This window comes from Piliocolobus tephrosceles, chromosome 15 (assembly GCF_002776525.5).
Source record: "Piliocolobus tephrosceles isolate RC106 chromosome 15, ASM277652v3, whole genome shotgun sequence".
NCBI classification, from domain to species: domain Eukaryota; kingdom Metazoa; phylum Chordata; class Mammalia; order Primates; family Cercopithecidae; genus Piliocolobus; species Piliocolobus tephrosceles.
The window spans coordinates 93,453,528-93,468,732 of NC_045448.1; the positions used below are offsets into that span (position 1 = coordinate 93,453,528).

The 15,205-nt window shown below is 44.3% G+C and overlaps 1 protein-coding gene across 2 annotated transcripts in view; it reads right to left on the bottom strand.

Moving 5' to 3' along the window:
• Positions 1-14,855, bottom strand: part of TMEM87B (transmembrane protein 87B) — a 62,450-nt gene extending 47,595 nt beyond the window's left edge. For both annotated transcript variants that reach the window (XM_026449774.1, XM_026449775.1), the window contains exons 1-4: positions 14,301-14,855; positions 10,326-10,386; positions 5,806-5,897; positions 2,681-2,812 (exon numbers count right to left, since the gene is read on the bottom strand). In XM_026449774.1, coding sequence (XP_026305559.1) covers positions 2,681-2,812; positions 5,806-5,897; positions 10,326-10,386; positions 14,301-14,468 — 453 coding nt within the window. In that variant the 5' untranslated portion in view covers positions 14,469-14,855. The remainder of the gene's footprint in view (positions 1-2,680; positions 2,813-5,805; positions 5,898-10,325; positions 10,387-14,300) is intronic.
• Positions 14,856-15,205: the final 350 nt, after the last annotated feature.

Below are 15,205 nucleotides of genomic sequence, written 5' to 3' on the forward strand. Positions count from 1 at the left end.
AATGCTCTAACCCTGAGCTATACCCCCTCCTCGGAATATAAACCGTTCTGTCATAAAGACACATGCACACATATGTTCATTGCAGCACCATTCACATTGCCAAAGATATGGAATCAACCTAAATTCCCATCAGTGGTAGACTGGATAAACAAAATGTGGTAGATAATACATCATGGAATAATACGCAGACATAAAAAAGGAGATCGTGTCCTTTGCAGGGACATGGATGGAGCTGGAAGACATTTTCCTTAGCAAACACAGGAACAGAAAACCAAATACCACATATTCTCACTTGCAAGGGGGAGCTAAATGATGAGAAAACGGACACAAAGAAGGGAACAGCGGACACAAAGAGGGGAACAGCTGATACAGAGGGGGGAACAGCAGACACAAAGAGGGGAACAGCAGACACAAAGAGGGGCCTACTTAAGGGTGAAGGTTGGGAGGAGGTAGAGGAGCAGAAAAAATAACTATTGGGTACTAAATTTAGTACCTAGGTCAGGTAAATATGTACAACAAATTCCTGTGACATGAGTTTATGATATAACAAACCTGCACATGTACCCCTGAAAATAAAAGTTAAAAAATAAAAATAAAACTTACTCCTTAATGAGGATAATGTTGCCACTGGCAGGGAAAGTGTTAGGAACTAAAAGAGGGTTCTAGGTGCTAAAATGTTCTACAATTCATCAGGGTCTACATGGTTGTGCTCAGTTTTTCGTTGCTTGTTCATTTTTTTGAGACATAGTCTCGCTCTGTCGCCCAGGCTGGAGTACAGCGGCGCAATCTCGGCTCATTGCAAGCTCCGCCTCCTGGGTTCACACCATTCTCCTGTCTCAAACTCCCAAGTAGCTGGGACTACAGGCGCCCGACACCACGCCTGGCTAATTTTTTGTATTTTTAGTACAGACAAAGTTTCACTGTGTTAGCCAGGATGCTCTCAATCTCCTGACCTCATGATCCACCCGCCTCGGCCTCCCAAAATGCTGAGATTATGGGCATCAGCCACCGCACCCAGCCTTTTAAAAATTCATTGAGGGGTACACTGATGGGTAGTTTTCTGTGTTTATTATATTTCAACACATTTTAAAGAGAACTCCTTTAAAACTTTTACTGAAGACATTTTTACTTCAGAATTTACAAAAGAGCCGGGCGCGGTGGCTCAAGCCTGTAATCCCAGCACTTTGGGAGGCCGAGACGGGCGGATCACGAGGTCAGGAGATCGAGACCATCCTGGCTAACACGGTGAAACCCCGTCTCTACTAAAAACTACAAAAAAACACTAGCCGGGCGAGGTGGCGGTGCCTGTAGTCCCAGCTATCCGGGAGGCTGAGGCAGGAGAATGGCGTGAACCCGGGAGGCGGAGCTTGCAGTGAGCTGAGATCCGGCCACTGCACTCCAGCCTGGGCGACAGAGCAAGACTCCGTCTCAAAAAAAAAAAAAGAATTTACAAAAGAACAAAAAATAAATTTAAACTCACTACCCACGGCTGACTTCTGGTTTTTTTTTTTTTTTTGAGACCAAGTCTCACTCTTGTCCCCCAGTCTGGAGTGCAATGGTGCGATCTCAGCTCACTGCAACCTCTGCCTCCTGGGTTCAAGTGATTCTCCTGCCTCAGGCTCCCGAGTAGCTGGGATTACAGGTGCACACCACCACGCCCAGCTACTTTTTTGGATTTTAAGTAGAGACGTGGTTTCACCATGTTGGCTAGGGTGGTCCAGAACTCCTGACCTCAGGTGATCCACCCACCTCAGCCTCCCAAAGTGCTGGGATTACAGGCTGAGCCACCACGCCCAGCCGACTGCTGTTAATCATTTTAGAATCTAAGCTCCCACACTGGGAGGGAGAAAAGGCATAAAGGAGGAGGTAGTGTTGACGTGTGTCAAATGCTGATAAATCAAGACTTTTGGTAAGAGGAACAGACCACTGGATTTAACAACATGGAAGTCACTGTGAGCTGTTTTGACTAGAGCTGTTTCGATGGGATGATGGATGCAAAGGTCTGACTGCAGCTGACAGAAGGAAGAGTGAGAGATAAATTGGAGGTAGCAGATATAAAAGACCCTTGCAAGGATGTTGCCAAAATAAGTTGCAAGGAAATGGAACAATGGTATCAGTATCCTATCTTTTTTTTTTTTTGAGATGGAGTCTCGCTCTGTCGCCCAGGCTGGAGTACAGTGGCACGATCATGGCTCAGTGCAACCTCCTCCTCACAGGTTCAAGCAATTCTTATGCCTCAGCCACCTGAGTAGCTGGGACTACAGGCACACGCCACCACACTCAGCTGATTTTTGCATTTTTAGTAGAGATGGGCTTTCACCAGGCTGGTCTCAAACTCCTGACCTCAGGTGATGTATCCACTTCAGTCTCCCAAAGTGCTGGGATTACAGCTGTGAGCCACTGCGCCCAGCCAAGTATCTTACTTCTTACGTACTACTATACACACAAACACACTACTATATACACTAAAAATTTACAAGTTAACCACCTTTATCAAAATCCTGAAAAACAGTACTTACGTTGATACTTGTATTCACTGGGAATAAAATAAACTTTATTTTAACATGGCAAGTCAGATACCACCTTTATCAAAATTCTGATAAAACATTACTTCAGCTGATACTTGTATTCACTAGGAATAAAATAAACTTTATTTCAACATGGCAAGTCAGATACTCACATTCAAAGAGGGAAACACCTGTGAATCACTGTTGCAATCTAAGTTTTCATTTTTTGTTGTCCAACAGTTGTCATTCTTGAAATAATGACAAAAGTCTTCATCAACACTAAGTTTATGTTTTTGGAACAGCTCCTATATAAGGTAAAATTCTATGTTATAATTTATTCCCACACTTCTTATCCTAGAATATATATAAAAGTTAATGTCTAAATAATACCAAAAGTTATATTCAGTTTGAAATACCTGGAAATATGAGGTAGAATAAAATACCAAATAAAAACTGTTTTGAATATAATTTTAATATAATTGAGATAATCATAATCTTTTAGCCATTCCAGTGTGTTCAGATACAGTAACACATGACACAAGCATACTTACAGTAAGAAAATTGACTAAGATACTACAAGGAAATAGTTTCCAGAGAAATCAAACATACTTTGTTCTGGGGCTACTTGTATTTTATCCCATGTGTAAGAGATTTTACAGAGAAAGAAAGCAGCATTCAACTACAAAAAAGAGAAAGCAAACAGTAAGATACAGCAAAGGTAGCTGAGTGCAGAGGAGACGCTCATTTACACAACTACCTGAAGTTCCTGGCATCCTTGAAGGGATGAATGAACCGGGCTCCTTAATGGCAGCTCCCAGTCATCAAAAAAAAGTGGAATTGGCTCCCACAGACCAAATATGGGACAATTTGAGCAAAATAAATAAAAACAGTAATAGATTATAACCTATATAACAAAGTAAAAATCAACGAGTCCAACCTGATGACTGACAGGTAAGACAGATTGGTTAGGGAAGTAGAGGGAGTGCATCCTTATAGTAGAATGTTAATAAATGAAGAAGAAAGTATGGAACTAGAAAATCACCATTCAGCAATCAGCATAGTAATGACTGACTCATCAGGCAAGAATCATGAAAGGATGCTAAAACAAGTGGCTGAAGGTTTGATGAAAACCACAAGATATTTACATAGTTTCAAAAGTATTTCCTCACAAGTTGTTGTTAATAACAAAGAGAAAAGTAGTAACTTTGGAATGGAAAAATCTTGCAGACACCTCCTTGACCAACTGACCAAATTAACATCACCAAAAATGAGACAAATCAGTATTCTGTGGTATTCCTGCCAAAATATATAACTTGAATCTGATCATGAGTAAACATCAGAAATATTCAAATTGAGGGGCATTTTGCAAAAATAAATGGCTTGTACACTTCAAAACTATCAATGCCATGACATACCAAAAAGGGGGGAAAATTCAGATTATCAAGAACTAAAAACAAAAACAAGGAAAGGAAATGAAATGTGAACCTGAATTGGTTCCTGTACAGGGGGTGGGGTGTGTGTGCAGGCGGGCCTGCTAAAAAAGACAATATTGGGCCGGGGCGCAGTGGCTCACGCCTGTAATGCCAGCACTTTGGGAGGCAGAGGCGGGTGGATCACCTGAGGTCAGGAGTTCAAGACCAGCCTGGGCAACATGGTGACACCCCCATCTCTACTACAAATACAAATATTAGCTGGGAGTGGTGGCACGTGCTTGTAATCCCAGCTTCTCAGGAGGATGAGGCAGGAGAATCACTTGAGCCCAGGAGGCGGAGGTTGCAGTGAGCTGAGATTGCACCACTACACTCCAGCCTGGGCAACAGAGCGAGACTCTGTCTCAAAAAAAAAAAAAAGACAATATTGGGACACTGGTGATTTTTTTTGTTTTTTTTGAAGGCAAGGTCTCACTGTCTCCCAGGCTGGAGTACAGTGGTGCAATCACAGCACACTGCAACTTTGAACTCCCGGACTCAAGGGATCTTCTGGCCTGAGCCTCTTGAACAGCTGGGACTATAGGCACATGCCACTGTGCCTGGCTAATTTTTAAATTTTTTGTAGAGACAGGGTCTCACTTGTTGCCCAGGCTGGTCGTTAACTCCTGGGCTCAAGTAATCCTCTCCCAAAGTGCAGCTTCCCAAAGTGCAGGAATTACAGGAGTGAGCCACCCTGCCCCGCTGCAAAATTTTAATAAGGTTTATATATAATAGCATCATATCAGTGTTAAATTTGAATTCTATAATTATGCTGTGAAAAACATAAATGAATATCTCTGTGTTTAGGAAATTTACACTGAAGTAGTGTGAAGGTGTAAAATATTTAGAGGTAAAACCAAAAAGGCAGTGTTCAAGGAAAATGGCATGGTTCAATCCAAATAGAAATATAATACTAATAAAAATATAGAAAGCCAGCCACAAAGTCTCACGTCTATAATCCCAGAGACTCTGGAGGCTACCTGAGGCAACCTGCCAAGAGGGTCGCTTGAGCCCAGGAGTTCAAGGCTAGAGTGAGCCATGACTGCACCACTGTACTCCAGCCTGGGTGACAAAGAGAGATCTCATATGTATTTATATGTATATGCATATACATGTACAGGTATATGTACATATATATGTATATGTATAGGTATATCCATATATACATATATAATTTTAAAAAATAAAAATATGGAAACCCATATATTATTCAAGGTAGAAGCCAAACAGGTAACAGAGAATCTGAAAAGGAAACAATCCCAAGCAACCATCATGAGAATCATGAAGAGAAACACCTTGCTGAGAGCCCAGTGCACATCCCAGGAGGAAGAAACCCAGGCTTCAGAGCCAAGTGCAGGAAAAGCCTTCCTCAGCACAGCCACTTTCTCCTTCTCTCTCAGTCTCCTCTGCCTTTCCCCAGATATCTCCTTTCTTCTCCTCACCTCTTTCTGCGATCTACTTGTGCTCACTAAATCTACTTGTACTCAATACAGTTCTAGGTTCCCTATAATTTTTTTTAAAAGTGAAACATTTACACTTCTTTCACAAATTAAGCACTTATTCGTATGCACAGCATCTTTATCAATGACTCCTACGTGCCTGAATTTAAACATTTACTAACATTTTTCATAACATACAAGGCAACTAAATGCTTGTAGTCTTCTCAGCACGTAACTTGGTTTATTGCCATAAGTTCCAAAATTAATCTGTGGCACTTCTAAAACTATAATCTCTATTTCTAGCCTCCTCACTTGATGAGCTAATAAATCTTTATACTCATAATTTTCCTTCATAGCTTTATATACATTAAAAACTTGTGTTTTACTTACTTCCAGATTAGAATAGTCATTGTGACAGGTATGATACTTCAAATGCCACACTATGGTAAACTTCACAGGCCCAGAACAATGGAATGACTTAACTGTTTAGAAAAAGAAAGTCTCGTTTTACATGAATAATACATACACTCTAATATAAACTTAAGGTTTTGAGAATGCAATTAAAAATAGGCTACTTTAGTGTAACAATGAGTAAAACATTACCTAATTTCTCCAAAAAGTCAGTGTAAATGAGACAGATAAAATTCATTAAATTGTTATAGTTAACCAAAAGCTGCTGTAATTCTGTTCATTTCATCTATAAGTCTAATATTAAATAAACTGAGTGGCCTGATATGCTAAGTCACTGCTTATTTCACTCTCAAACATTTTTCTCACTTACATATTCATTCAAAATATACTGAGTGAGCCCCATCCTGCGTGCCAGGAAGAGCTATGATGGTAAATGAGAACAATGCCTGTCTCTGACTTAAGAGGTACTGGAGGAGAGTTTTAACAACTAAACAGGCACTTTCAGTAGTCGCGGAGGCTGGGAACAGTCAAGGCAGCACTGAGCAGGTCACCTATCATAGCCCAGGAGAGCATGAAGAATGGGCTCTGGGTAAGCTAGGTGGAGGAGGAGACCTGTAACTTGAAGGAAGAGCAGGAGTTAGCCAGGTGAAGACAAGGGTGGACCACACATGTAAATGCCCAGGCTGAGGGAAAGCATGGCATGAGTGTGACCTCTGAAAATAGTCTGCTATGCTTAGAACACAGGTTGGGGAAAGGAGAAAGAGTTGAAGCTGGAGAAGTGCCGGGGAAAATTCATGAGGTCTTACGCCCTGCTGAGGAGTCTGGCCTTTCTTTTGAATGATCCAGGTGAGAGGGTGATATGAATAGGCCGACTGAAAAGCTTTAAGTCTGGAGTTAAGGAGAGCTCTGTTGGGAACGTCCTCACGACACGGCAGCTGGCTTACCCCAGAGTGAGTGATTAGAGAGAGAGCAAAGATGCAGCCACAGTATCTTTTATAACTTAGCCTCAGAAGGGATGTGCCATTATTTCTATCATGCTCCATCAGTCACTCAGACCAACTCTGATAAAATGTGTTAAAGGACTACACAAGATCATGAATATCAGGAAGCAAGGATCATTGGGAGTCATCTCAAAGGCTGATAATGACGAAGAGTGAAACGAAACTGAGACCAGAGATTCAAGTTCAAGAGACTGAGGCTGGTAGATTTTCTGGGGGACAGTACCCAAGAGATGGAAGCTACATAGAGAAAGAGAGAGAGAAGTCTGCTTAGTGATACCCTGGAGCTTCTGGCTGAAGGGCAGCCTGCCCATGTGTGGGAAGCCCAACAATTCTCAGAGCTCGCACAGAGCTGGGAACTATTGTAGTTTCCACTAGCCAGATTGGAGAGGCCTCAGTAAATATACCAGGTACTTGGAAGACAAGCAGAAAGACCACACCACAGAAGTACTGCTAAGCTTGCCCCAGACAAAAGGCTACTGCAAAAGAACTTAACAAGAAAACTGGAAAGCATCAAACAGACCCACGTGGAACTTAAATGTCTGCTAGAACAAAGCTGTTAAAGGACTACAATGTCCTCCAGCACTCGAGAATGTAAAATTCACAATATTGACCGACCAAACAAACAAGAAGCCTGCTTGGATTTTGATTAGGATTAAACTGAATCTATAGACCAATCTGGGGAGAATGATGTTTGCTACAGATTTTTCACAGATGCCCTTTATCAGGTTGAGGAAGTTTCCTTCTAACTTTCTTAGAGTTTCTATCATGAATGGGTATTGAATTTTTTTCAAATGCTCTTTCTGTACACTTTGAGATGATCATATGGTACATTTCTTATATTCTGTTAATATGGTGAATTACATTGAGAGATTTTTTGAGCACAGGCTCCACATGACTTGAATGAGACAGCAGAAAAAAGGTTGCCTTTAAAAAGCCAGATATCAGATCTCCCAAATGGCACAGACATAAATCCAAGGGACCAGTCCTTAGTTTTATAAGCACTAAAATCTGGCTCTGTGAAAACACAGATTCTCATGTCACCCTTTCCCGATGGCAGATGTACAAATGAGAATGCTCAATTACTCACTTCCAATGAACAGAAACTGTAAACTGGGCTAGTAATGATCAACTCTTTCCCTTCAGCATGCCTCCCTGGAGGCCCAATACGGATGAGAAGGTGATTTGGTGAGCATGGCACCAGAACAAAGAGGCTCAGGTGGATGCTATTATCCACACTTGCCAGTCCCATGTCATAGCTGTGGTCATGGTTCACGAAAACCTCTCTCCCAACAATGCTGATGGACATGACCAGCATTTGCCTGACTAAACCCTAGTTTTATTATGCTTTTGCTCTTAAATCCCTCATGCTGTCCCATCCTTTCTTTAGATAAGTTAATAACAATGTCTTGATTGTAGTCTACCCATAGGTTGATCTCAGGCATTTATAATGATTTTTAAAAATCAAATTCTGTTTCAGTGGCTGACATTACTTTTTTATTCCCATATAACTTTTTGTCAGCACCAGACTGAGTTTCTTTTAAATCCTCTTTGTCTAGACTTTGAGACATGAATTCATTAAATAAACAGATGCCAAAATTTTTTTCTCACTCACCTTGGACTTCAGTTTCCTCTTACCAAGCTCTTATCACCACTGATGATTGATATTACAGAGCTGCTTTAAACCACCTCTGCTTTCTAGCTGCTGGCTAGCCTGACTTCCCTCAGGAAAGACCCGTAACAGGCAGAATCGCCCCCAACAAATGAGCAGAGCATGATCTGTTGCGTGAAAGAGGAAAGAGGCATGGCTTTGGATCCTGTAGAAGCCAGTTTGCTCTAGCCAGCAAAAAACTGCTCCTTATCCTGAGACTTTAACTCTGGCAACAATTTTCCTAGTTAGGTTACTGGAAACAATAAGAGGAATTGGGCCACAGTGAATATGATCCAATATAAATCCAGTGAAATTCTTAAAAAACCTTGGTAGTTCTGGTATATCAGTATTGACACAGAAAAGACAGTCCCTACCTAATGAATATTTTAACTTTTATCAACCTTAAAACTCTAATTAACATGTTATCCAGCAATTTTTACTTCTTACAAGGATATGTACATTTTGAAAATTTTCAAGGCCATAATGGGTTTATCATAATCATGACATTTCATATATTCATAAAAACAATTTATCTAGTTTTAAAAATCTGAGACTCAAAGTCAAATTTCACAAAAACCAAATGCTTTTTTGCTTATTAGACTTTAATTATAATTTTCATAAAATGATTCATATTACATTTTCTGAAAGAGGATCAGAAAAATCCATTCTTGTGGGCCACACACAGTTGGCTCATGCCTGTAATCCCAGCACTTTGGGAGGCTGAGATGGGTGGATTACCTGGGGTCAGCAGTTCGAGACCAGCCTGGCCAACAGGGTGAAACCCCATCTCTACTAAAAATACAAAAATTAGCCAGGTGTGGTGGCGTTCAGCTGTAATCTCAGCTACTAGGGAGGCTGAGGCAGGAGAATCACTTGAACCTGGGAGGTGGGGGTTGCAGTGAGCCAAGATCGTGCCATTGCACTCCAGCCTGGGTGACAGAGAAAGACTCTGTCTCAAGAGAAAAAAAAAGAAAAATCCATTATCGTATTTTGTTGTTTTGTTTTTGTTTTCTTTGAGACGGAGTCTCACTGTTGCCCAGGCTGGAGTGCAGTGGTGCGATCTCGGCTCACTGCAAGCTCCACCTCCTGGGCTCATGGTACGATCTCGGCTCACTGCAAGCTCCACCTCCCGGGCTCATGCCATTCTCCTGCCTCAGCCTCCCGAGTAACTGAGACTACAGGCACCCGCCACAACGCCTGGCTAATTTTTTATATTTTTAGTAGAGATGGGGTTTCACCATGTTAGCCAAGATGGTCTCGATCTCCAGACCTCGATCTCCAGATCTGCCTGCCTCAGCCTCCCAAAGTGCTAGGATTACAGGCGTGAGCCACCGCGCCTGGCCTCCATTATTGTAAATAACCAAGTCCTCATTGAAACAAAACAAAACCTTAAAATGTTAGAACTACTTAAAAACAAAATATTTGCTTAGTTTATTATATATGTTATATTCATTTACATGAATGCATTTGTTTATATTACATGTTATTTGTTTTTATATATATATATTAGGATTTTATTATTCCTGTTCGTTTGTTTTTGAAACAGAGTCTCACTGTGTCACCCAGGTTGGAGTGCAGTGGTGCTATCTCAGTTCACTGCAACCTCTGCCTCCCAGGTTCAAGTGATTTTCCTGCCTCAGCCTCCCAAGTAGCTGGGACTACAGGCGCCCACCACTACGCCCGCCTAACTTTTTTTGTATTTTTAATAGAGATGGGTTTTCACTATGTTGGCCAGGCTGGTCCTGAACTCCTGACCTTGTGATCTGCCCGCCTTGGCCTCCCAAAGTGCCAGGATTACAGGCGTGAGCCACCGCGCCCAGTGTAGTATTTTATTGTTTCATTATACTTACCAGATAACTTGATATCTGTAGAGTTAAACATAGTTTTCCTAAATATCAAAGGTCCTGATTTCTAAAATGAAAAACAAACAGAGGAAGATCTTTTTAGAAAGTTTTTTTCACAACTGTTTTACCCCACAACATATAGAGTTCTAATCCTTGCACTCCTCTCTCTGACAAGAGTATTTTTTTAATGTAAATCTGATCACCTCACTAACTTGCTTAAAACCTTGTCATGATTCTACTTCCTGCAGTTACCCTGAGGATCAGGAGAGCTCTGGCCTCTAGCAGACTTAGGGCCAGTGACACATAAGAGGTAAAAGATGCTGCCATTGCAGGATTAGTACTGCTCAGACATGACATGAACTGCCTGCATTTGCATGCTGCTCTCCTGGTGTCAATTTGAATGTACTTTTGATAAGGAACTGTCCCCATCTCCCAGCTCCAAGTCATTATGGTTTACCAGTGCAATTACAACAGACCAGAATTCATACTGTAGCCTACAGGACCCTGAATAATCAAGGCCCGCCCACCTCTCAACTTACCAGTTCCTGAAAAGCATGATATTCTTTCCTGCCCTCAGGATTAGTGGTCAACCTGAAAAACTTACTTAAAAACCCTTCCTTTCACTCTTTGTTCATCTAGTTGGCTCCTCCTCACCCTTCAAAGCCCAGCTCAAAAGCCTGTTCTGCAGGAATTCTTCCACTGTGGCCCATATCAGGCCAGGCCCTCCCTTATATAATCCCCAGCACCCTTTCTTCTTCACAACCTTTCCACAACTTAAATCAAATAGTTGATTAGTTGTTTAATGTCTTCTCTCCTCAAGAATAAAAATCCTGCAGTTAGAGACTGTGTTAAATGTACAAGTGATTAGGAATTAAAAAAAAAAAACAACACTGACAGGACAAGTGGTAACCCCTTCCCCCTGCCCAACACAGTTTCAACAACAATAAAATTCCCAACTTGCATCCCTCCTTTGAGCTCCACATCCAAATACCCAACTGCCTAAAGGACATGTCCACTAGGGGATGTCCAACAGACAAGCCTGTTTTAAACCAGACACACTCCTCTCTGCTCACCAACTTTTCCTATGCTGTCCACCTTGTTTGGAGGTGGTACCATCTACAGTCACCCAAGCCATGGCTCCTTCCAGTTCCACTTCCATCACCCAATCCCCAAGCCATGCCTACTTTATCTCACAAACACTTATCAAATTTAGTTCTTCCTCTCCATCTCTGTCACCACTGCCCCAATTTAGGTTCTCTGCATTTCCTGCCTAATTTCCACAATAGCTTAACTGGTACTTCTACCTCCAGATCCGATCCTATAATTCATCTTTAGATAGCAGCCATAGTGATTAGCATTATGTCTAAGATCTTTCAATGGCTCCCTCATTCACATCCTAAAGTAGCTACCGGGAGTCTGGAGGCCTAATCCAACCCATAAATAGGATTTATTGAGTCCACAAGAGGCCTTTTGTAAACTTTTTAATTGACATAATAAAAATATGGATTCCAGTTTCACTTAAAAAAACAAGGAGCTTTGGCAATTCTGCGCCCACTCTGCTAGAGTGTATGCACAAAGTTGAAGCCAAATGGCAGTTGCCCTCTTCAGAATGGGCATGCTATCTGTAGTCCACAACATTCCTCACTACCCCCTCCAGTCCTGAACCTAGCTCACTGTACTCAATGACATGACTTGCCTTGGCCAACACACGTCCTTAAGTTTGAGGCTTCTGGCCTCAGGCTCAAGGCCAAGCTCAGGCATGGAAGGCTTGTGGTGACCTAAGTCCCCTCTAACAACCCTGCCAGAAACTTGATGTAGCAGAAACACCAATAATTTCCTGCACTGCTGCTGTACTGCTCCCCTCCTCTTCTTCATCAAGGTAGTACTTATTCATCTTTCAAGACTAAGGCAGGTCTCTCCTCCAGGAAGCAGGGTTACGTGACCCTCTTGGTGCTCCACTAATATCTCAAGTATACCACAGTGTATATGACTATCTACTCATAAATCTGTTATTCCTATTACTGTATGAGCATCTTGGGAGAAGGGGCTATGGCTAAAATTTATCTTTGCAACAGCAATGACCAGTCTAACACATGACACACAGTGATGCTTCAACCATTTGCTCCCTTGTACACTCAAAAGAACCATTTCTTGGCCAGGTGTAGTGGCTCATGCCTGTAATCCCAATACTTTGGGAGGCTGAGGCAGGAGGATGGCTTGAGGTCAGGAGTTCAAGACCAGCCTTGACAATATAGTGAGACCCCCCACCTCTACAAAAATTAAAAAATTAGTTGGGTGTATGGCATGTGCCTATAGCCCTTGCTACTCAGGAGGCTGAGGCTAGAGGACTGCTTGAGCCCAGGAGTTTGAGGCTGCAGTGAGCTACGACTGTGCCACTGCACTCCAGCCTAGGTAACAGAGCAAGACTCTGTCTCAAACATACAAAGAAACAAAATTTCTTGATAAATTTGCAGTACAAATGAAAGAAAGCCCCACTCTCCTTTCCTGTTTCTGACAACCTGAAATGAGGAAAATAATAAGTCCACTCTTGGGAGAAAAGGGCTTTTAGACTTCTAGTGGCCCAGGGTCACACAAGAGTAAAATGAGCCTAAAGATCATGCAGCACTCAAGGAGCAAACTTCTCTTCCTCATACAGGAAGTACACTTGGCAAAGATCTTTGCAGGTATGTTAAAAGTACACTTGGCAAAGATCTATACAGATATGTTCAAGTAATCTAACGCATGCATGCAGCTGAGTCACTTCCAATATAGTTATATTGACTATTCACTATCGTCGCAGCAGGAAGCCATGAGAGTAGTTCACTGAGTTCTACTTTTTCCCGTTCAGGAAATTAAATAATGGAGATGTGCAGACTATATAACTGGCACACAAATTAGGTCACCAACCCAGAAGAATCCTAGAAGAAATGGCCGCACTAGGTCTTAAGGATCCAGAAATATACCCAGCGTGTTCCTCCGAGTAGCTTTGCTGTTGTGGGAAGTATCTGTAGTCTTTGGAACTACTTTCTTTTTCTGGTTAAGGAAATCAAAATATAAGTCTCATCTTTAGAACTTGGACATTTCAGGCATGTGGAAGATACCCATCCCAAACAGTGCTGGATTAGTCATCTGACCCCAGAGAGGCCGGAGATAATGCCTCTTCCAGACTTCCTGTCTCTCTTTTGCAAGACTTTCCATAATTCTGCCCCTGCATCTCTCCCACATCATCTCCCCTAATTACTCGATGCCAAGTTTTCTAATAGCCTGCCTTGGAAAGAAGAGTTTCCACCCACTCATGCCTCCAGATTCGCCTTTCAAGCACTCCCTAATAACTAGTCCCGCCCCACCTACACACACACACACACACACACACACACACACACACACACACCCGGAACTGTGATAGGAACTGTAGAGAAATTCAGGAACTCAAGAAGAGAGAGAGAGAGATAGGGTGACTACTGCACGTTTCCTCCTCATTTAAATTTCTTTTTTTTTTTTTAAAAAAAAAAAAAAAAAGGAAGCGGCAGACGCGCTAAGTTTATGCAGAAACTGAAGCGCTGTCAAGTCCTCCCTGCGGCCTCAGGGGTCTGGCCCACTGTGGCTGCATCCGGACAGGAAGAGTCGAATCCCAAAGATGCTGCCAGATGTGCAGAGATTCCTGATCCAGCCAAAACATGTCAGAGCAAAATAAGGGCCACGGCGTCGGGAATGGTGACCTTCAGTAACAGTCCGAGCGCTCGGACCGGAGGGCCGTCCCATGAGCAATCCTGACGGCTCTTCCCTGCAGCCTAGCTCGGGCAGGAGGAGGGGCCGCTCCCGGCTCCCCGCTCGTAACAGACAAAAGGCCACGGGAGGGTATCTGGGGACCCGGTGTTGACCCGGCAGAGGCCAGGTGAACAAGCCCGGGGTCAAGCGAAGCCCCGCGAGAGCCCTGAGGGCCCGAGACGTGCCACGCCTCAGTCCCGACATTCCACTTACGTCGTTGACTGTCTCTAACCAGAGCCCGAGTTCAGGGACCGCGCGCACAGCCGCCGGGGCCCAGCACAGAAGGCAGAGGGCGACGCGCAGCAGCGGGGCCCGGGCGGGAAGGCAGCGGAGGCGGCGGGATGGCAGGGGCCCCGCTGCGGCGCGGCAGGCGGCGACCATCTTGACCCGGAAGCTGCACCTGGCGCTCCGAGACGCCTGCCACACCCGCACCTGGTGCAGCACCGCCCCAGGCAGGCGGGTCCGAATCCAGGACGCGGGGCTCGGACTCGGGTGTGAAGGAGGGGCTTGGGCTTGGGCTTGGGCTTGGGCTTGGGCCTGGGCGGAGAGGCGCGGTGCAGTTCTGGCAAACCGGGCCAGGACCAGGAGGCAGGGCTTAGGGCTCTGAGCCGGGCCCAAGCGTGCAGCTGGGGGATGCCTGGAAGGCAGAGATAAGAGCCAGGATGTGGAGTTGGCGCCGAGACATGGAGGCGGGGCTCAGGGCCTGGCGTGAGCGTGAAGACAGAGGAGGAGCCAGAGCGTGGAAGGGAGGGCTGGCAGCCGGAGCGCGGAGGCGGGGCCGGGTAGGGAGGTGCCTCCGGAGTGAGGAGACAAGGCGGGGCTCGGAATGGTGGGGGCGGGGCAGGGTGGAGGCAGGAGGCGAGGCTCCGGACCAGGTGGAATGACAAGACAGAGCGGGGATGTAGGCGGGGCTCGGGAGTGTGAAGGCGGGGTGGGAGGCGGGGCTCGGGAGAGTGGACAGCGGGGCGCGGTGGGAGGTGGGGCTTGCGGCCAGGCTGGGTGTGGGGACAGGGCGGGGTTGGAGGCGGGCTCCGGACTGTGGAGGCGGGACGGGGCTCGGTACTAGGCCAGAGTGCTGAGACAGGGTGCCGCAGGAAGGAAGAGCTTGGGACCAGGCC